We start from the raw sequence: 17574 nt of genomic DNA, 5'->3' as shown, positions 1-17574 counted from the left end.
TTGCCTCCTTTTTTTTACATTATTGCATATGAGAAAACATTGAAATGCAAGACAATGTGTGCTGTACAAACGTCCTTCTTGTGTGAGACGTATTGGACTATAATGTTTTTCCCTGTAAAATAAGAATGTAGCCCACATATAGGAGGCACATAACAACTAACTTGACTCTGAGTTCACTATTGGTGGAGCCGTTGGAGTGGGCTGGGGGCATGAATGTTTAAAATGATCTTGTTAATTAAATGCCTCTGCATGCAGTGGTATAATCTGATATACTACGGTGAAATGCTTGTCAAAGAAATATCCTTCAATGAATTTTGCAGACATTTTATGGCACTTCTATATAATATCTGTAACACAATTACCATGCCAAATTGTCCCATAACTCAGCTTATGCCTGGGCTCTGACAGCCAAGACGGGCTGTTATGGCAAAGGAAGACTCTTATCTTGGCTCTCCCTGTTAATTTTTTGGCTCACCCACCTCTACTACTGTACTGAGTATAACCGTTACTCGAGTTCCACCTCTGTCAGTAACTCTCTCTGGGGAGCAACATCTTGTTTATGTGATTGTGGTCAGTTTCCTCAGGTTTCAGAAGAATTCCTACCTCAGGTATTCCTACCTCTAATTTTAATAAGGAGGAATTGTGAATTAGTACCTCCAAGAAATTGTTGAAATGTACATGTGCATTTATTTACCATAAAATGAAACAAACATTGCTCAAATCATTCACTTTTCTAGTTCCAGCACTCTATCCCAAGTAAATCTATGTTCTTTTACTAACTGTAATCATCTGCCCTTCACCCATCAGGCTGAGCGCAGTGTTTACTGTGAGTGTCTTGTCTTCTGATGCCACACAGTAGCATAGGCATAACTTCTTATTTGACCTCTGCTGATGTCAGGCAGCCAGGGATGACTTGTGTACTCTGCAGTTGCAAAAGTAATCGTGTGCACTGCTCAGCTATTCATTTCATACACAATGAGGCCTTCACAGTGCGACTGCAGGTATTTCAGTAGATTCTGCTGCTCTGAGTCTGCCTCTTCTATCTCATGGAATCAGACAGGGCTAACAGCAATCTCCCAATGTTGTAAGAGCTCCAGCGGGTCTAGTTTGGACTGATGTAGGAAGCATTTTCAGACTAGTGGTTCTGCCGTCAATGTTACATCACTAAACTCATAGGGATCATGAAGAATCCAAACATCACACAGAGAACAAGTGTCACAAAAGAGCCACACCCATTCAGCAGGAGAGTGGTAAGGGAGTTGTATGTTATTGGTGTTGCATTTAGGAGCACACTGTTACAAATATATTACTAAATCACGGTGCAATAGCCATTGTCATTTAGAGACAGGACATTTCCTGTTGAAATGACCACTACATTTGCACAGACGTATAATTTTACTGGTAAAATAATACACGAATGAGAATCTGTGTCAACTAATATGTGTCATTGGTGCATCGCGAAGGAAAGTGTCATTATTTGTTTTTACCTTTTAAAATCTTTATTCGCATCACACTTTAGAATCAGAAAAATAACTCTTCATTTATGATTTCCTATTTATTTGTTTAGAAATATTTGTACAGTTCATTTATAGGTATGCTGTGTTTTAGATCATCATTCTACAGCCTTTCCTTTCACGCCAGAAAGATTTTTACACAGTTCACTTTACGAAATCCACACACTGTAGTAAGTGAAAGAAAAGTAAATGCCCATCTCCTTGTTAAAAGAATACGCAGCAATTTGTTGGAAGACTGAATTGACTTTAGTCCTCTGTTTTTGAATGCAAAGCAAATGTTAGAAGATAAAAACAAAACTTAAAGTCTTTCATGATCGTTCAGCTTTTGAACTCCAATATGTTTATTGAGGTGTCCTCTCAAGAGTCAAGGGCTTGTTGTAGTTGAGCCCACTCCCACCTGTATGCCCTGGTGCAGTGCACCGGCTGCGTTACTGGCAGCTACTCCCCTGTGTCACGCATCAATAGACAATGATCTGATCTAAAGGTATCTTCAAATTCATAAGAACATGCATGTGAGAAACCAGGAGTTTTTGCACTGTCACCCCCACTTTTTGCCCCCGTTATCAACCACTAGATTGTGGTTTTATGAGTTGGAGGATGCTCTGGGCTCTGCTAAGCAGATCCAGAGCCTGTGCTCTGATTAAAAGTTATACGCAAATTAGGCATAATTATAATTGGCATGATAACCTACCTGTAAGTCCCTAGTACATGGTAGGGCATGTAGGTTTATAGGCCCAGCTGATTTAATGCATTTACATTTGCACTGCTGTGTGGCCTGCTGTCAGTTTAAAGCCAGCCTGGCCTTGCAGGCTGCTTTTAAATTAATTTTATATGGAAATTCGACTTTGGAATTAAAGGTACTTCCAAAGTCTTAAACTACCTTATTTTTTACATATGTCACCAAACACGTTTTATATGCCCTGGTTAGGAAAAAACTGCCAATTACATTTTCCTCATTGTAGTGCATTAGTTCCATAGGCTAACATGGGACTGCCTTAAAGTTTAACTATTGTTAGGAAAGAGCTAAAAAGGTCAACAATTTGCTACTTTTAGATTTATTGAAACTATCACAGAAAATAAGGAAACTTAGCCACACCAGTGGGACACATTAGCCAGATCTTAACCTCCAGGAGAAAGTTTCTCCATTTTTGATTTTGGAAGAATAGTGTGACGCTGCTCGGACCCACGACGCCCCCCCATCGCACCGCTGTTGGATCAGCGGTCTGCATTTCGGCGGCCAATACTGCCGCAGGCCATTTTTTGGGCTACAACCTGTTTTCTCAAATGTGGCGTGTCTTGGGAGTCCTCTCTTGGGCTCTGGGACACACTGTGTTTGCTTGCGGACCCGTAGCTTTTCTTACCTGCTTGCTGGACTTCTTTTTTCTTTCTTCTTTTTCCTTTTTCTTCTTGTGGCCATATTTTCTCCTTCCCAGGTGTCTGTGTATCCTTCCCTGCATGCATTGCTTACTATCTTTTCTACAATGGCAATTTTTCCATTCACCTGTATGTGGCTTTCCCAATCCAAGATGGTATCTTTAGTCCTTACTGCATGTCAGTTCCTGTTTGTAAGTATAAAAGCACAGAAGGTCTTCTTTTCCTTGCATTGCAAACACTTCGGTCCTGATCATGCTCCTCGCTCCTGCTTACCGTATTTTTGGACCTATCCTGTTTTTTGCCTGCAATTTTGTTGTTCCTGATTCTTAATCCTTTTCAGTTTTTCTTTTTGCCTCTTCTCAGGAGATCCTGTGATCTGAGGCTTTTTCCAATATTTGGGTTTTTCCTCTGGGACTCCTTCTGGAGGTTGTGGCCTGCTAGGCGTTGTATTGTCAGCAGCACCGTGGCTACTGGAAGGGGTGACCCTTACCTTGGCCAATCCAGAACAAGCAAGAAACCAGGTGGTGCCCAGAGACTGGCAGACTACAGCAGTAAGAAGCGTGCAAACCGTGACAAATAGTGCTTTCTGGGAGAAGAATATGCCACACTTTGCAGGAAGTGGTCATACTTCTGGGTGTCACCATGCACCCTAGTTGTCAGGGGTGCTTGTTGCCCAGGAACACTGGATGAATATGGCAGAGTTGCCCAGCAACTCAGATCTCTGTCTGAAGCTACAAGGAGAAGAAGGACTGCTCTGGTGGAGCCCTGGTCTGCACCCCAAAGGACTGCACTCTGAATGACTGCACACGCCGCATACTGAGGATCTGCAGCTCTAAGGACTTTGCCTGGCTTACAGAAGTGAAGGAGTGGACTCCCTAAAAACAACATGTTAAAAGAGCTTCACCTGCATTATCTCCACCAAAACATACCCAGTTAACCACCTTTAACTGGATTTTAAGGATTTGACAGGTTCATTCTGGGAAACCCTTGGATTGGGCCTGTGGACTACTTGGGATCCAAAGGAGGACTTTTTGAAGAACATCCAGAAATTTGGAGAGGATTGGAGCAACTTTGGAAAAAAACAGTAGCAGATGACTGACCCATGAACGAGAGTCAAGCCACCGACGTCGATCTCAGGTTCATCCCGCTGAAGCTCAGAGCATTTCTCCACCAATGAGACTTCCAGGAGTTGACGGGGAACTCACACTGAGCCAAGCCACTGACATTGCATTGAAAGCCCACCTGACAAGGAGCATCATCTGATGATGGGAGATAAAGCTCCAGAAACTGTTTGTCACTCATTTCCTATGCTGAGGATATGCAGCTGGTCTTCCATTTTCAACCAAGAAAGATCAGCCTAATTTTACACCCTGCCTTCACGCAGTAGCTAGATTGATGGCCAGCTGTAAACCTAAGATTAAGATAAAACCAAAGTAATGCTTGTGGGTAATTATGGCCCACTCAAATACCCGCCTCTATTTCCTGAAGGGCTGGAAGGCCTGCCTCCACCAAGAGACAACATAAAGTCCTTGGGCTTTTGGCTGCCCCCCTCCACTATGGAGTATCCATCTAAAAAGCTGGCAGCCATCTGCTTTAGTCTACTAAGACTTCTTAGAAAAGTCTTTAAGATGCTTCCATTTCAAGCCAAAAGAGTAATCACTGAGGCTCTCATAATTTGATGCATGGACTATGGAAATATCCTTTATTTGAGTTCACCTCGATAAGTACTAAAAAGACTTTAGGTGGTGCAGAATGCCACTGCATGCCTACTCATGAAAATCCCTAGACACCTGTCCGCAAAACCTTCTTATGCCTCCCTCCGTTGGCTGACTATGGAACAACAGATCAACTTCAAAGCCCTCTCACTTTGCACAGAGCCATGCACAATAAGGGTCCAGCCTTCCTTACCCCCTTCTGTGCCCAGGACATAATGGTTACGTCCTGAGGCACAGTGCTCGTGTGCCCAGGACGTAACCATTACGTCCTGGGCACAGAGCCCAGAGGGAGCGCTGGCACTCCCTCTTTGGGGCTTCCTTCACTTCCCCCAAGGCAGGGATGGAAGGGGAAGCCCTTCCCCTTCCCCTCCTGACCCCCACAGAGGCCTCCTCCCATCGTGCTGGAAGCTAAGCTTTGTTTTTTTAGATATGGGGAGCGACCCATTAGGCAAGGTTCACTCCCCTGGGGGGCAAATTGTATTTAGACCATTTCTGCCCCACTTGGGGGCAGATCGGCCGATTTTAGGGGGGGGCAGAAACAACTAGGCACCGGGGATCTTTTTTTTTGCGCCAATGTCACGCAAGGGGGGGGACCCTGTAGGTAAGGGTCGCTCCCCAGGGGGGTTGGGGGGCAGATTTATTTTAGGCCATTTCTGCCCCCGGGGGGGGCAGAAACATCTAGGCGCCAGGGCAAATTTTTTTGGTGTTTTTTGTTTGTTTGTTTGTTTCTTTGGAGAAGGGAAGTGACCCATTAGACAAGGGTCGCTCCCCTGGGAGGCAAATTGTATTTAGACCATTTCTGCCCCCCTTGGGGGCAAATCGGCCTATTTTAGGTCAATCTGCCCCCAAGGGGGCAGAAACAACTAGGCACCGGGGATCTTTTTTTTTGCACCAATGTCATACAAGGGGAGCGACCCTGTAGGCAAGTGTCGCTCCCTAGGGGTTTGGGGGGGACGGGGCACATTTGTTTTAGGCCATTTCTACTCCCCCTTGGGCAGATCGGCCTATTGTTATTAGCCAATCTGCCCCCGGGGGGGCAGAAGCCTCTAGGCGCCAGGGCTAAAAGAAAATTGAGTTTTTTTTGTTTGTTTGTTTTTTTAGAGATGGGGAGCGACCCATTAGGCAAGGGTCGCTCCCCTGGGGGGCAAATTGTATTTAGACCATTTCTGCTCCCCTTGGGGGCAGATCGGCCGATTTTTGTTAGGCCAATCTGCCCCCCATGGGGGCAGAAACCACTTAGGCATCAGGGATTGGTGTGTGTGTATGCGTGTGTTTTCTTTAGGGGGACAGCCCCTTGGGTAAGGGTCGCTCCCTATGGGGCACATTACTGTTGGCCATATCTACCCCCCGTTGGCGGCAGATGGGCCTATTTTTGGAAAGCCCATCTGCCCTCAAGGGGGGGGGCAGAAAGCCTACCAGAGGCCAGGGATTTTTTTTTTTCAAAAATAGGAGGGTGGGGGTATGGCCATACCCCCACCCCAAATAAATGGGGCAAAAGTTGTTCTGTCCACCAGTGGGCACAGGGGCAATTACCCCTGATCCACACCCCGGGGGGGGCAGAAAGTCTACTAGATGCCAGGGACTTTAAAAAAAAAAAAACAATATTGGGGTGGTGGCTACCAACCAGTATGGGCCTGGTTACGCCCCACCTCAACTGAAGGGGGTAACAGTCTTTCAGCTCTCCCTCGCACTCTAAAACATCTTATCCCACAGCAAGCAAGAAGACATTTGATTATTTTGGGTTTTAGTTTTACATTTGGGCCATGAGAACTTGGCTTACTTTCAAAATCATCCCACTTGGGATGGTGAGGGCTGCACTTTATGAACTTTGGGACCCTGCCACGTAGAAAAATCCACAAGACCTAGACACATCTGAAAACTAAACATCTGGGTGATTCCAGGGTGGTGTTTTTCACATGCACTCCGCACCATTTTTGTACACACAATCCCCCGCAAACCTCCAACCTTGCTGGAAATCACACATTTTTCCCACGTTTTTGTGATGGAACCTTCCGGAATCTGCAAGAATCCACAAAATTCCTACCACCCAACATTGTCTCATCTATACCGATACAAATTCTGCTGCACTTGTCAAACTAAAAATGTTTTTTTGCAAACTGCCCTTTTGGACCCCTTTTGCTCCCCCTCAATATCGACATGTTTTTGGCTCTTCCCTTTCACAAGCACTTGGCCCACCTACACAAATGAGGTATAATTTTTACCGTGAGACTGAGGGGAACATTGGGTGGTATGAAATGTGTCCCAGCGCGGTGATCCCACACAGAAATGTGGGAAAAAGGGTTTTTTTGTGCTAAATTTGAGGTTTGTTGAGGATTCTGGGTAAGAACAAGTTGGGGGGATCTACGTAATTCACGCCTCACTGGACTCCCTCGGGTGTCTAGTTTTCAGAAATGTCTGGGTTTGGTAGGTTTCCCTAGAAGCCTGCTGAGCCCAGGACCAAAAACGCAGGTGCCCCCCTGCAAAAACAGGTAGTTTTGTATTTGATAATTTTGATGTGTCCAGATAGTGTTTTGGGGCATTTCCTTTTGTGGGCGCTAGGCCTACCCACACAAGTGAGGTACCATTTTTATCGGGAGACTTGGGGGAACGCTGGGTGGAAGGAACTTTGTGGCTCCTCTCAGATTCCAGAACTTTCTGTCACCGAAATGAGAGGAAAAAGTGTTTTTTGGGCCAAATTTTGAGGTTTGCAAAGGATTCTGGGTAACAGAACATAGTCAGAGCCCTACAAGTCACCCCATCTTGGATTCCCCTAGGTGTCTAGTTTTCAAAAATGCGCTGGTTTGCTAGGTTTTCCCAGGTGCAGGCTGAGCTAGAGGCCAAAATCCACAGGTAGCACTTTGTAAAAAACACCTCTGTTTTCTGTGAAAAAATGTGATGTGTCCAGATAGTGTTTTGGGGAATTTCCTTTTGTGGGCGCTAGGCCTACCCACACAAGTGAGGTACCATTTTTATTGGGAGACTTGGGGGAACGCTGGGTGGAAGGAAATTTGTGGCTCCTCTCAGATTCCAGAACTTTTGGTCACCGAAATGAGAGGAAAAAGTGTTTTTTTGGTCAAATTTTGAGGTTTGCAAAGGATTCTGGGTAACAGAACCTGGCCAGAGCCCCACAAGTCACCCCATCTTGGATTCCCCTAGGTGTCTAGTTTTCAAAAATGCGCTGGTTTGCTAGGTTTCCCCAGGTGCCGGCTGAGCTAGAGGCCAAAATCCACAGTTAGAACTTTGTAAAAAACCCCTCTGTTTTCTGTGAAAAAATGTAATGTGTCCACGTTGTGTTTTGGGCCATTTCCTTTCGTGGGCGCTAGGCCTACCCACACAAGTGAGGTACCATTTTTATCGGGAGACTTCGGGGAACAGAGAATAGCAAAACAAGTGTTATTGCCCCTTGTCTTTCTCAACCTTTTTTCCTTCCAAATGTAAGGCAGTGTGTAAAAAAGACATCTATTTGAGAAATGCCCTGTAATTCACATGCTAGTATGGGCACTCCTGAATTCAGAGATGTGCAAATAACCACTGCTTCTCAACACCTTATCTTGTGGCCATTTTGGAAATATAAAGGTTTTCTTGATACCTATTTTTCACTTTTTATATTTCAGCAAATTAATTGCTGTATACCCGGTATAGAATAAAAACCCATTGCAAGGTGCAGCTCATTTATTGGCTCTGGGTACCTAGAGTTCTTGATGAATCTACAAGCCCTATATATCCCCGCAACCAGAAGAGTCCAGCTGACGTAACGGTATATTGCTTTCAAAAATCTGACATCCCAGGATAAAGCTACAGAGTAAAAGGTGGAGAAAAATGACTGTTTTTTTCACCTCAATTTCAATATTTTTTTATTTCAACTGTTATTTTCTGTAGGAAACACTTGTAGGATCTACACAAATGACCCCTTGCTGAATTCAGAATTGTATCTACTTTTCAGAAATGGTTAGCCCTCTGGTATCCAGCATTGGTTTCTCACCCCTTTTGGTCAATAACTGGAAGGAGGCTGAAAGCACAAAAAATAGTAAAAATGGGGTATGTCCCAGTAAAATGTCAAAATTGTATTGAACAATGGGGTTTTCCAATTCAAATCTGCCTGTTCCTGAAAGCTGGGAAGATGGTGTTCTTGCCACCGCAAACCCTTTGTTGATGCCATTTCAGGGAAAAAAACACAAGCTTCCTTCTGCAGCCACGTTTTCCCATTTTTTGGAAAAAAACTGATTTGTCACTGTATTTTGGCTAATTTATTGGTATCCTTCAGGGGTAAAAAAGTCTGGGTACCTCTAGAATCCCTAGGATGTTGGAAAAAAAGGACGCAAATTTGGAGTGGGTAGCTTATGTGAACAAAAAGTTATGAGGGCCTAAGCGCGAACTGCCCCAAATAGCCAAAAAAAGGCTCGGCACAGGAGGGGGAAAAGGCCTGGCAGCAAAGGGGTTAAACAGATTGCAACACCCTATATCCCTCAAAGGACTCTTAGATCCTCGACGGCCTCCCTAATTAACATCCCACGGATTAAGAAAACAAGATGGGGAGACTGATCTTTAGCACATGGAGCCTCAAATCTCTGGAACTCCCTTCCCTTGGGGCTCCGTCAAGATACCCAAGAATCTTCTTTTTGCAAGAATCTGAAGACCCATCTGTTTACAGCATAAGTCGGATCCTTGTAGTTCTGTTTCCGCTCTAGCACTGGGAGGCCTTCCGGTAGCCATGTGCTTTAGAAATTCCTAAAACTAAAACTAAAAACTAAAAGTGACGAAGTGAGAAAGTGAAAACTCAACTGGGCCCTACTGCTAAGTGTATCCGACCCGTGCTCCATGGCGGTCAGCCTGAAACATTGACTTTGTTCTAGAAAACATATACTCTTTAAAAACTCATATCTCCACTTCCCTACATTGGATTGTTGTCATTTTGGTGTAATTTTACTCACAAAAATATTTCCTATTTTCATAAATTGGTATGGGTTTTTTGTGTGTTATGTCTTACTTATTTAATTTATTGATGTTTGTAAATGCTTTACACACCAGTCTTCTAAGTTAAGCCTGCCTGCTTGTAGTTATTACCAATCATTGATCAAGTATTTAATTTACTGAGACCTTGAGTGGACTTTATTTTTGTTTTTGTAAATCTGTTTATTTAGTTTTAATTTTATAGCAGGCTGCAGTGACAAATGCAAACGGAAATGCAATGACATTAGTTTGCAAGTCACATCTTGAGAAAGCTTTTACACATTAATTTACTAGTTAATATGTAGATAATTCAAAGTCCAGTAGGTGACATCATGCTCAGTGATGCTTATGAAATGGAGAAACAGCTGAGCTATCAAAGTACATGCATGCACAGCGGTGACTTGCCATTGTGTGCCTCTCATCTACTTATATCATGAGGCACTGTGTGCTGCTAACAATAGAAATAAAGTCCATCATGAACGAGAAGAAAACAACGATGCACAACTCGATAATCCACCCCTACCCTAATTCATACAGCTAATCATCTCCGCTGGGAGCACCAGCCCTCATATGTAACAAAGTGAAATGTTCATAAGCTGCACACTTGACTGGACCCTATATTGTGGCCCTATTACTAGTGGTGGGTACCTACCAGCCACCTTCCAACAATACAGTACTGTGGAGTGCAGTGTTTGAAGGAGTTATGCTTGCAAATACAGAATTTGTGTAAAGTATTTGGCTGATGCATTTATTTACCATGCCCTCCCACCCTGCTCTTGTGCCTTTGTGGCTAATTGTCTAACTAACCACTCAGTGAGCTCTGACATCTGATGCCTGAGCCCTTGGGTGTAATGTAGAGAGGTGAGGGTTCCTGTCCCTGTGACATAGTGTGGTGTTGCCAGGTTCCATTGTGGCATTTTAGAATTTGTATGGATTCTATGGTGTATTGGCAAATAAACAGAGATCATTGACTTTTGTTAGAGGGTTACGGATAAAGTGTATGGTTTTCATTGTGTTTCTTTCAGGTTTCGTACATGTAATCAGTTCTTACTCAACCTTGATGTACCGTAACATCACTTTGTCAAATATTTGGCAATGTCAAGGTACACATATCGGAAAAGAGAAAATGTGTCCGAACAAAGTAAAAATATGAAACTCGCGTTTATCTTTTTTCCTAGTTGGCTTTGGCTTCTGAGTTTGAAAATAACACATACAGAGACTGAAAATAAGGCTTAAATTTGACTCAATGTTGAAATAAATTCTTACTTCTGTGCAGCTCATGGAAGTTCCAAAGGGCTTTTAACGCTAGGCAAAATTAATTGCCACTTAGTCAGAAAAGAGGAACCGGCCGTAACTTATTAGCAAAACACTGAGTTTTCAGATTGTTTTGTAAATTCTATGCATTCAGGTGATTACTTCACGTCAGCCTGAAAATTCTTCTGATGTTAAGCGTAAGATCTAAAAAAGGTATCCTTCGGCACATGAGCATCTTTATGGTATCAAGGTAATTAGTCTATTTCAGTATAGTATTTTGAGTCCGATGCTTTCGTGTTTTTTTTTTTTTAAACCGTTGCATTGCATAACATTACACAGATAAAACAATAAACAACATTTACCATAGTTATGGAGTCGAAATAAAAAAAAAGTTTAATATTCCCCACAATATACATAATGTATATAGAGTCCTATGGTTCTATTACATAACAGAATACAATGGCTATAAAGGAAAAGCAATATACAGCTTTTCCTACAGCTAATCAATCTAATCAAAATATCCCTTGACATATCATGGTATAGGTAATAACCCCTAGACACCCAATGTACATAATGTATATAAAGTCATACGGGTTTATTGTATGTCAAATACAGTCTATACAAATGTAAAGAAATAAAAAAAATCTTATAGTTACTACATCTAACCCCAAAAAGTTCCATCTAGCTTATGGGTGAGACAAATGCACATCCTTCCTAATGTACCCAATAGATATAAATAAAGTTTTGCACAAATAAGTGAAGTTACATGAATTGAATTATCTAATATTTTAAACTTAGTAATGTTTTGACCTGTTAGGCTTTGCTAAATAATGATCCAAAATTGTATGTGTATCTACGAAAAATATATTGCTACATCGACCTCGTCAGTACATCACAAGATAAGTATGGGTACTTGGGTATGTAGTTAATTATAGTTAATACATTCTTACCTTGACAATGTTGTGGTAGGCTATGAAGTGGATGTGATATTTTTATGGTTTTATATTCTTGATCTAAATATAGTGACCTACATTATTACACACTTTTGCTGACCCTTTCCTGTTTTACTTCAAGATGTGCATAGTGGGCATGCCACAGTATATACGTATTCTGCTGAATGGTACACTCAAGAAATGTACAGTTTCTCTCAGTCTCCTCTGACATCTCTAGAAGGTTTCAGATGGTCACAGTGCCCCAGCTGCATTTATCCTGCTGTTCCCTTGTGCCCTGCCAATAAAGTGGTTGAATGTCATCCTGTGATAATATGGAACTCAGCAGCTCATGCGTTTGCACCGAGCTACACTGTTATATTTATATTTGACTTGATGTGTTTTGCAAGCGAAGATTCCAGTCTACTGCTCATTTGTTCCCTGGATCCTGGCTGACTGCTCACTGCCTGTTGTGTACGAGATCTATGACTAAGAAACCTGTTGGTTCTCTACCTTTTGCATCACTATCAAAGGCAAGGACATCATTGGCTGGCAAAATCTAGCTAAAATGGGGTTGTACCTCATTTCTGGGTCAGACATTCCTGTGGTTGTGGGGTAAATGCCTGTAACTTCAGTTTGTAGCCTAGAGGTATCAGTTGATGTAATTTTGTCCAAGTATGAAGAGCTGTTCTCTGAGCAGGTGGGGACCGTCAAGGTTTTTTTTGCATTACATTAGACTCACACCCCATGCACAACCATTTGTTCACAAGGTAAGACAGTTTCTGTTGTCTGTCAGGGAAGAACTCAAGCAAATGCTCCATGAGTTATGGGCTCAAGGCATTATAAAACCTGTTGAATCATCTCTGTGGCTAGGTGGGCTATGACTGTGTGCTGACTTGTGTACTTTAAATTTCAATATTTTGGTAGACTCCTTGTTACTCCCTAGCTTATTTGGGTAAGGTAAAATGGTTTTGCATCATTGATTTAAAATCAGCCTACCACCAAATTGCTTAGGACCAAGGGTCACAGGAGTTGGTGGCTTTTGTTATGTGTTTTGGTGCCTATAAATATCTGAGGTTACCTTTTGGGCTGGCATCTGCCCCCAGCATATTCCAAAAGCTTATGGACATTCTGGTTGTTGACCTCAAAGATGTACACACTTACCAGGATGATATACTGGTCTTTGTGGACTCTGTGGAAGAACACAACTTCATATTACACAAAGTATTTTCCATCCTGAAGAACAGGGGAATGACTGTCAAGAAGAACAAATCTAAATTTGCCACAAAAGATTATTTGGGAAATACCATTTCTGATTCAGGCCTCAAACCCAAATTTTATTTGATAAAAACTTTAATAGAAGCAAGTGCACCTATTCTTCGTGATGATTTACGCTCATCCATAGGTCTTGCAGAGGATTATGCATGTTTTATTTCAGGGTATGTTCTAGTAGTAGATCCCTTGAGAACCTTGTTGAAGAAAGAACAGAAATTAATTTGGTCTGAGGAAATGCAGACTGCATTTGATAAAGTCTAAGACTTAATTATGGAGGCACCAGCCCTTGGTGAATTAGGGAAGATTGTATTTCAGTCATTACTATAGATGCCAGTCTCCTGAGACTAGAGGCTGTCCTGAACCAAAAGAATTGGAGGGAAGGAACAAATTGTTGCATTTGCTTCCAGGTCATTCAGGAAATTTGACAAACAATACAGCATGATTGAATGTGAAGCTTTGTCATGCATTTGGGCAGTACAGAAATGTAAAATGTATGTCTGGAGACAACCCCTTAGAATTGCACATACACCACAAGCCTTTAGCTCATATTTTTACAAAAGGTATTCAAAACAAGGGGGGTTATTCTAACTTTGGAGGAGTGTTAATCCGTCCCAAAAGTGACGGTAAAGTGACGGATATACCACCAGCCGTATTACGAGTTCCATAGGATATAATGGACTCGTAATACGGCTGGTGGTAAATCCGTCACTTTTCCGTCACTTTTGGGACGGATTAACACCTCCTCCAAAGTTAGAATAACCCCCAATGTGTCTGCAATGTTGACTATGTTAGTTTCAAAACTGCATGAGTACACTTTTAAAATCAGTCATGTGCCAGGTGTAACAATTTCTGGACCTCTGCCAGAGGTGGGTGAAGAATGCGACACTGATGATATTGAGTGTGTTGCTTCCATTGATGCTTTTCAATCAATTCATTGAGGTTATCACATAATTAGTGCTGATGACTGGTTAAATGCCTGACATGAAGATGGCATTTTGAAACAAGTCAGCTCATACATAATACATGGGTGGCCTGAAATCAGATGCTTGCAAGGTGATTGAAAGACTTATGCACAAGTAGCGTGTGAACTTTCAATGGTTAATCGACTGATCCTGAGAGGTGACTTGCACGTTCCCCTTCCAAGATGCACAATTTTATAATTTCTTTAGCACACTAGGGGCTTTTGCGCACCCCCAAGATGTGTATGTGAATTAAGCAGCACTATTGGTCACCATCACTAGATGCTTAAGTGAAGCAAGTAATTCACAAATTCCCTTAGATTAAGCAGCACTGTTGGTAGGCAGCACTAGATGCTCAAGTGAAGCAAGTAAATGACAAATGCCCTGAGTGTTTACCCTCCGACAAACATTGGAATGTTAACAAGATACATTTACACCCTGTTCCATAACCTGATGCTGCATGGGAGACGTTATTGACTATTTATCGAAATGGTTGTATTTTTCTTTTGCCAATTCTCCATCCACAGACACAGCAGTCTAATTCCTGGACTAAGTGTTTTCTATAGAGGGGTTACCCGGGTTTTTGTTTACAGACAATGGTTCACATTTTGTTTCAGAACAAATGCACAACGTTTTGTCTAAACATGATGTTAAACATCTACTGGTTGTCCTGTATTCACCCTCATCCATTCCTGGGATCATGGCTGGCTGGTCGCTACCTGTCGTGGATGAGCTCTATGATTAATAAGCCAGTTGGCTCTCTAACTTTCTGAGTTACATCCAACTCATTACACATCCATGCTAGGAGGTGACACAGAAAAAACACAGAGCCCATGTATTGCAGCACAATATTATGCGCACCTACCTTTAACTGCAAAACAGTGTTGGTTTATGGCTTAAGGCAATACACAAAAGTACACGTTTGCTCAAAATGTTAGATAACTTTGTCTGTATAGCTCTATATGTACATACATAGACAAATATATGCACATATACATACCAAGTCATATTTAAGCATGTCAAGCACACACGTAATTAAATGTGTAAATGCACGTACTTCCCCCCCCACACACACACATTTTCTCTTCACAATTGCCATATGCAGTTGGCTCTTTCATTTTTATCTGTGGCCGATTCTGTTTTTCCCTTCAAAATCACTTCTACAGATGCCACTGTCAGTTACACATTTTCTTTTTTTATGCCTAAGTGATGGTATGTGTATTCACCACACTTTTTTTCCTGTTTGATCTAGTTAAGATACCAACGAGAAGAACATACATTGATCCAGACACATGTGAGGATCCGATGCAGGCTGTCCACCTGTTTGCTAAAGAACTTGATAATTCCTGTATCAAAATTGAACGAATTATTGGAACAGGTAAGTGTTTTATATTCTTGTTATCTTCGTGATGTTATCCAGAATGGTATAAACACCACAATGTTGTATAATAACAATCTTGCCATTTTCCCTTAAGCCTTCTCTTGCTCCTCTCTACTTTATATCTCCCTCTCTAATATTCATTTTCTGCCTCACATTATCATCCTTGTCATCCACTACACATTGGCGCGCTTATTTTCCGAGTCCTGATTCCCCATTGCCCATCTTCCTACTCATCCTGGCCTAAGATACGGATGGGATGGTCTGCAATACCAGATGATGCCCAGTTTCCAAATTCATTACCGAACCTTCCATACACTCATCAATGGTCAAATTGTGTGTGTGGTCAGCACCTGCACTCATTTTTGTGGGCTGGAACTGAACCTGCATCATCCAAATTTGATTCCGACTAATCGAAATAGAGGTAGAAAAAAGACAATGAGAGAGTAGGAGAAAATAGGAAAACAGTGGCAAATGGAGAAATGAGGGATGGAAGAAAACCTGCAAGAGTGGGATAAAGAGAATGGAAATACCGGGTTCTGAAGACAAGCAATATTCAGTATTCTGACATTAAGCAGCACTAACAATTGGCTTCATTGAAAAACTTTGGGCCCCTGCATTTTTTTATTTATTCTTTTTTTTTTAACAAACTAAGCCCTGCATGTGCAATTGCGAATGCCTCTGTTCAGAAAATTATTTTGCTCCGTTATTTTAAAGGGTCCCTGAGGAAAACAGGTGCAGCAGCATAATAGATACCATGCACAAATGATCAAGCCAAATTTAGCATTTCTGTTGTCTTTGCCTGCACTAATAAAGTATTAGTGGATTTTTTTGTATCTTCTGGGCTCAATGTGAGCCTTGGTTGTGACAGGTTGTTGATGGTCCAGGTTTATGAACCTTTTTGTTCTGGTTTAACAGAACAGCTGTCAGCAGACTTTAAAGATCATACAAACAAGAGCATAAAAAAGCACTGTGAGAAAGAGTCTGTTACATTGTCTACATGTTAATTTCCTTGAGCACAACTTTTGACTTGGCAGAAGCTGTATGCTGCCACAGGAAAAGGGTACTTGTTGTGCTCCTGTTGGTCCTTGTTGTTCCTTGTGGGATTTCTGCTCACCTAACATGCTGCCATGCTCTTATTTAATGACAGGGTGGCAACCTTTAGATAAAATCTATGATAATGAAGCAGCCCAACAGAGGGTCAGAGTTTTCAGGGCTGCTCCATAAAGTTCATTTGTGCCTTTGTACACAAGCTGGAGCAGTGCTCACCTACCCTCAGAGTTCATGCCAAAGCAGAGCAATGATGCCATGCAAGACTATAGGAACAGCAATAAATAGCTGAGCAGCCTTTATCCCTTCCCAACCACGACACAGAAACAGCCAAGAGAAGTCACCCATATTAGGCACATCATTATTTTCTTCACAGAGAAGATGAACTTATAGGTTTTTGAACTTGGCCCTTTCTGCAGGGTCATCCCCAAATCTCTTGCCTCCTCCTTCTCTTTTCAGACCTTGTTTGTGTTGCCTTTAGGACACTGGACACTTTACCACTGCTAACCAGTGCTAAAGTGCATAGTGCATGTGCTCTCTGCTTAACACATGGCACCATTGACGTATCCACAATTGGCCTATTTAATTGTCTTATAATTCCCTAGTAAAGTGCACTTCCTGTACCAGGGTCTGTAAAATAATGCTACTCGTTGGCCTGCAGCACTGGGGATGCCTCCACGTAAGTAGCCCTTCATCCTGTCATGGGCCTGCCATTGCAGGGCCTGTGTGTGCAATTTTTCACTGCCATGTTGACTTGGCATGTAAAACCCCTTGCCAAGTCTTAAATCTCCCTTTATTACATATGTCATCCATAAGGTAGACCCTAGATAGCCCATAGGGCAGGGTGTGATGTAATTAAAAGGCAGGACATATACCTTTTAGTGTTACATGTCCTGGTAGTGAAAAACTCTCAAATTCGTATTTTCTCTACTGTGAGGCCTACCCATCCCATAGGATAAAATTGGGGATCCCTTATTGCTTTTAATAAGCTGTAATTCCTGGTTGGGAAGGTGCAGATGTTTAGTACCTATAGAATTGTAATGATAAATCCTCTTTAATGGTAAAGTCAGATTTATTGTTACATTGTTTAATGAATGGCACTTTTAGAAAGTTGGCATTTTCATGTTTTTAGCCCTGTTTTTCTGTAGCCTGTCTCCAATACACATCTGGGATGGG

General features: G+C 42.1%; 1 protein-coding gene across 1 annotated transcript in view; it reads left to right on the top strand.

The window, feature by feature from the left end:
- The window catches only part of EPHA10 (EPH receptor A10), a 1402205-nt gene that overhangs the window by 945757 nt on the left and 438874 nt on the right, over nucleotides 1-17574 (top strand). Inside the window, exon 10 of the mRNA XM_069223890.1 lies at nucleotides 15223-15348. Within this exon, the coding sequence (XP_069079991.1) occupies nucleotides 15223-15348 (126 nt within the window). The remainder of the gene's footprint in view (nucleotides 1-15222; nucleotides 15349-17574) is intronic.

The sequence above is a fragment of the Pleurodeles waltl genome, chromosome 3_1, assembly GCF_031143425.1.
Source record: "Pleurodeles waltl isolate 20211129_DDA chromosome 3_1, aPleWal1.hap1.20221129, whole genome shotgun sequence".
NCBI lineage: Eukaryota > Metazoa > Chordata > Amphibia > Caudata > Salamandridae > Pleurodeles > Pleurodeles waltl.
The sequence above is the reverse complement of the archived record's forward strand: the minus strand, read 5'-3'. Positions and strand labels throughout refer to the sequence as shown.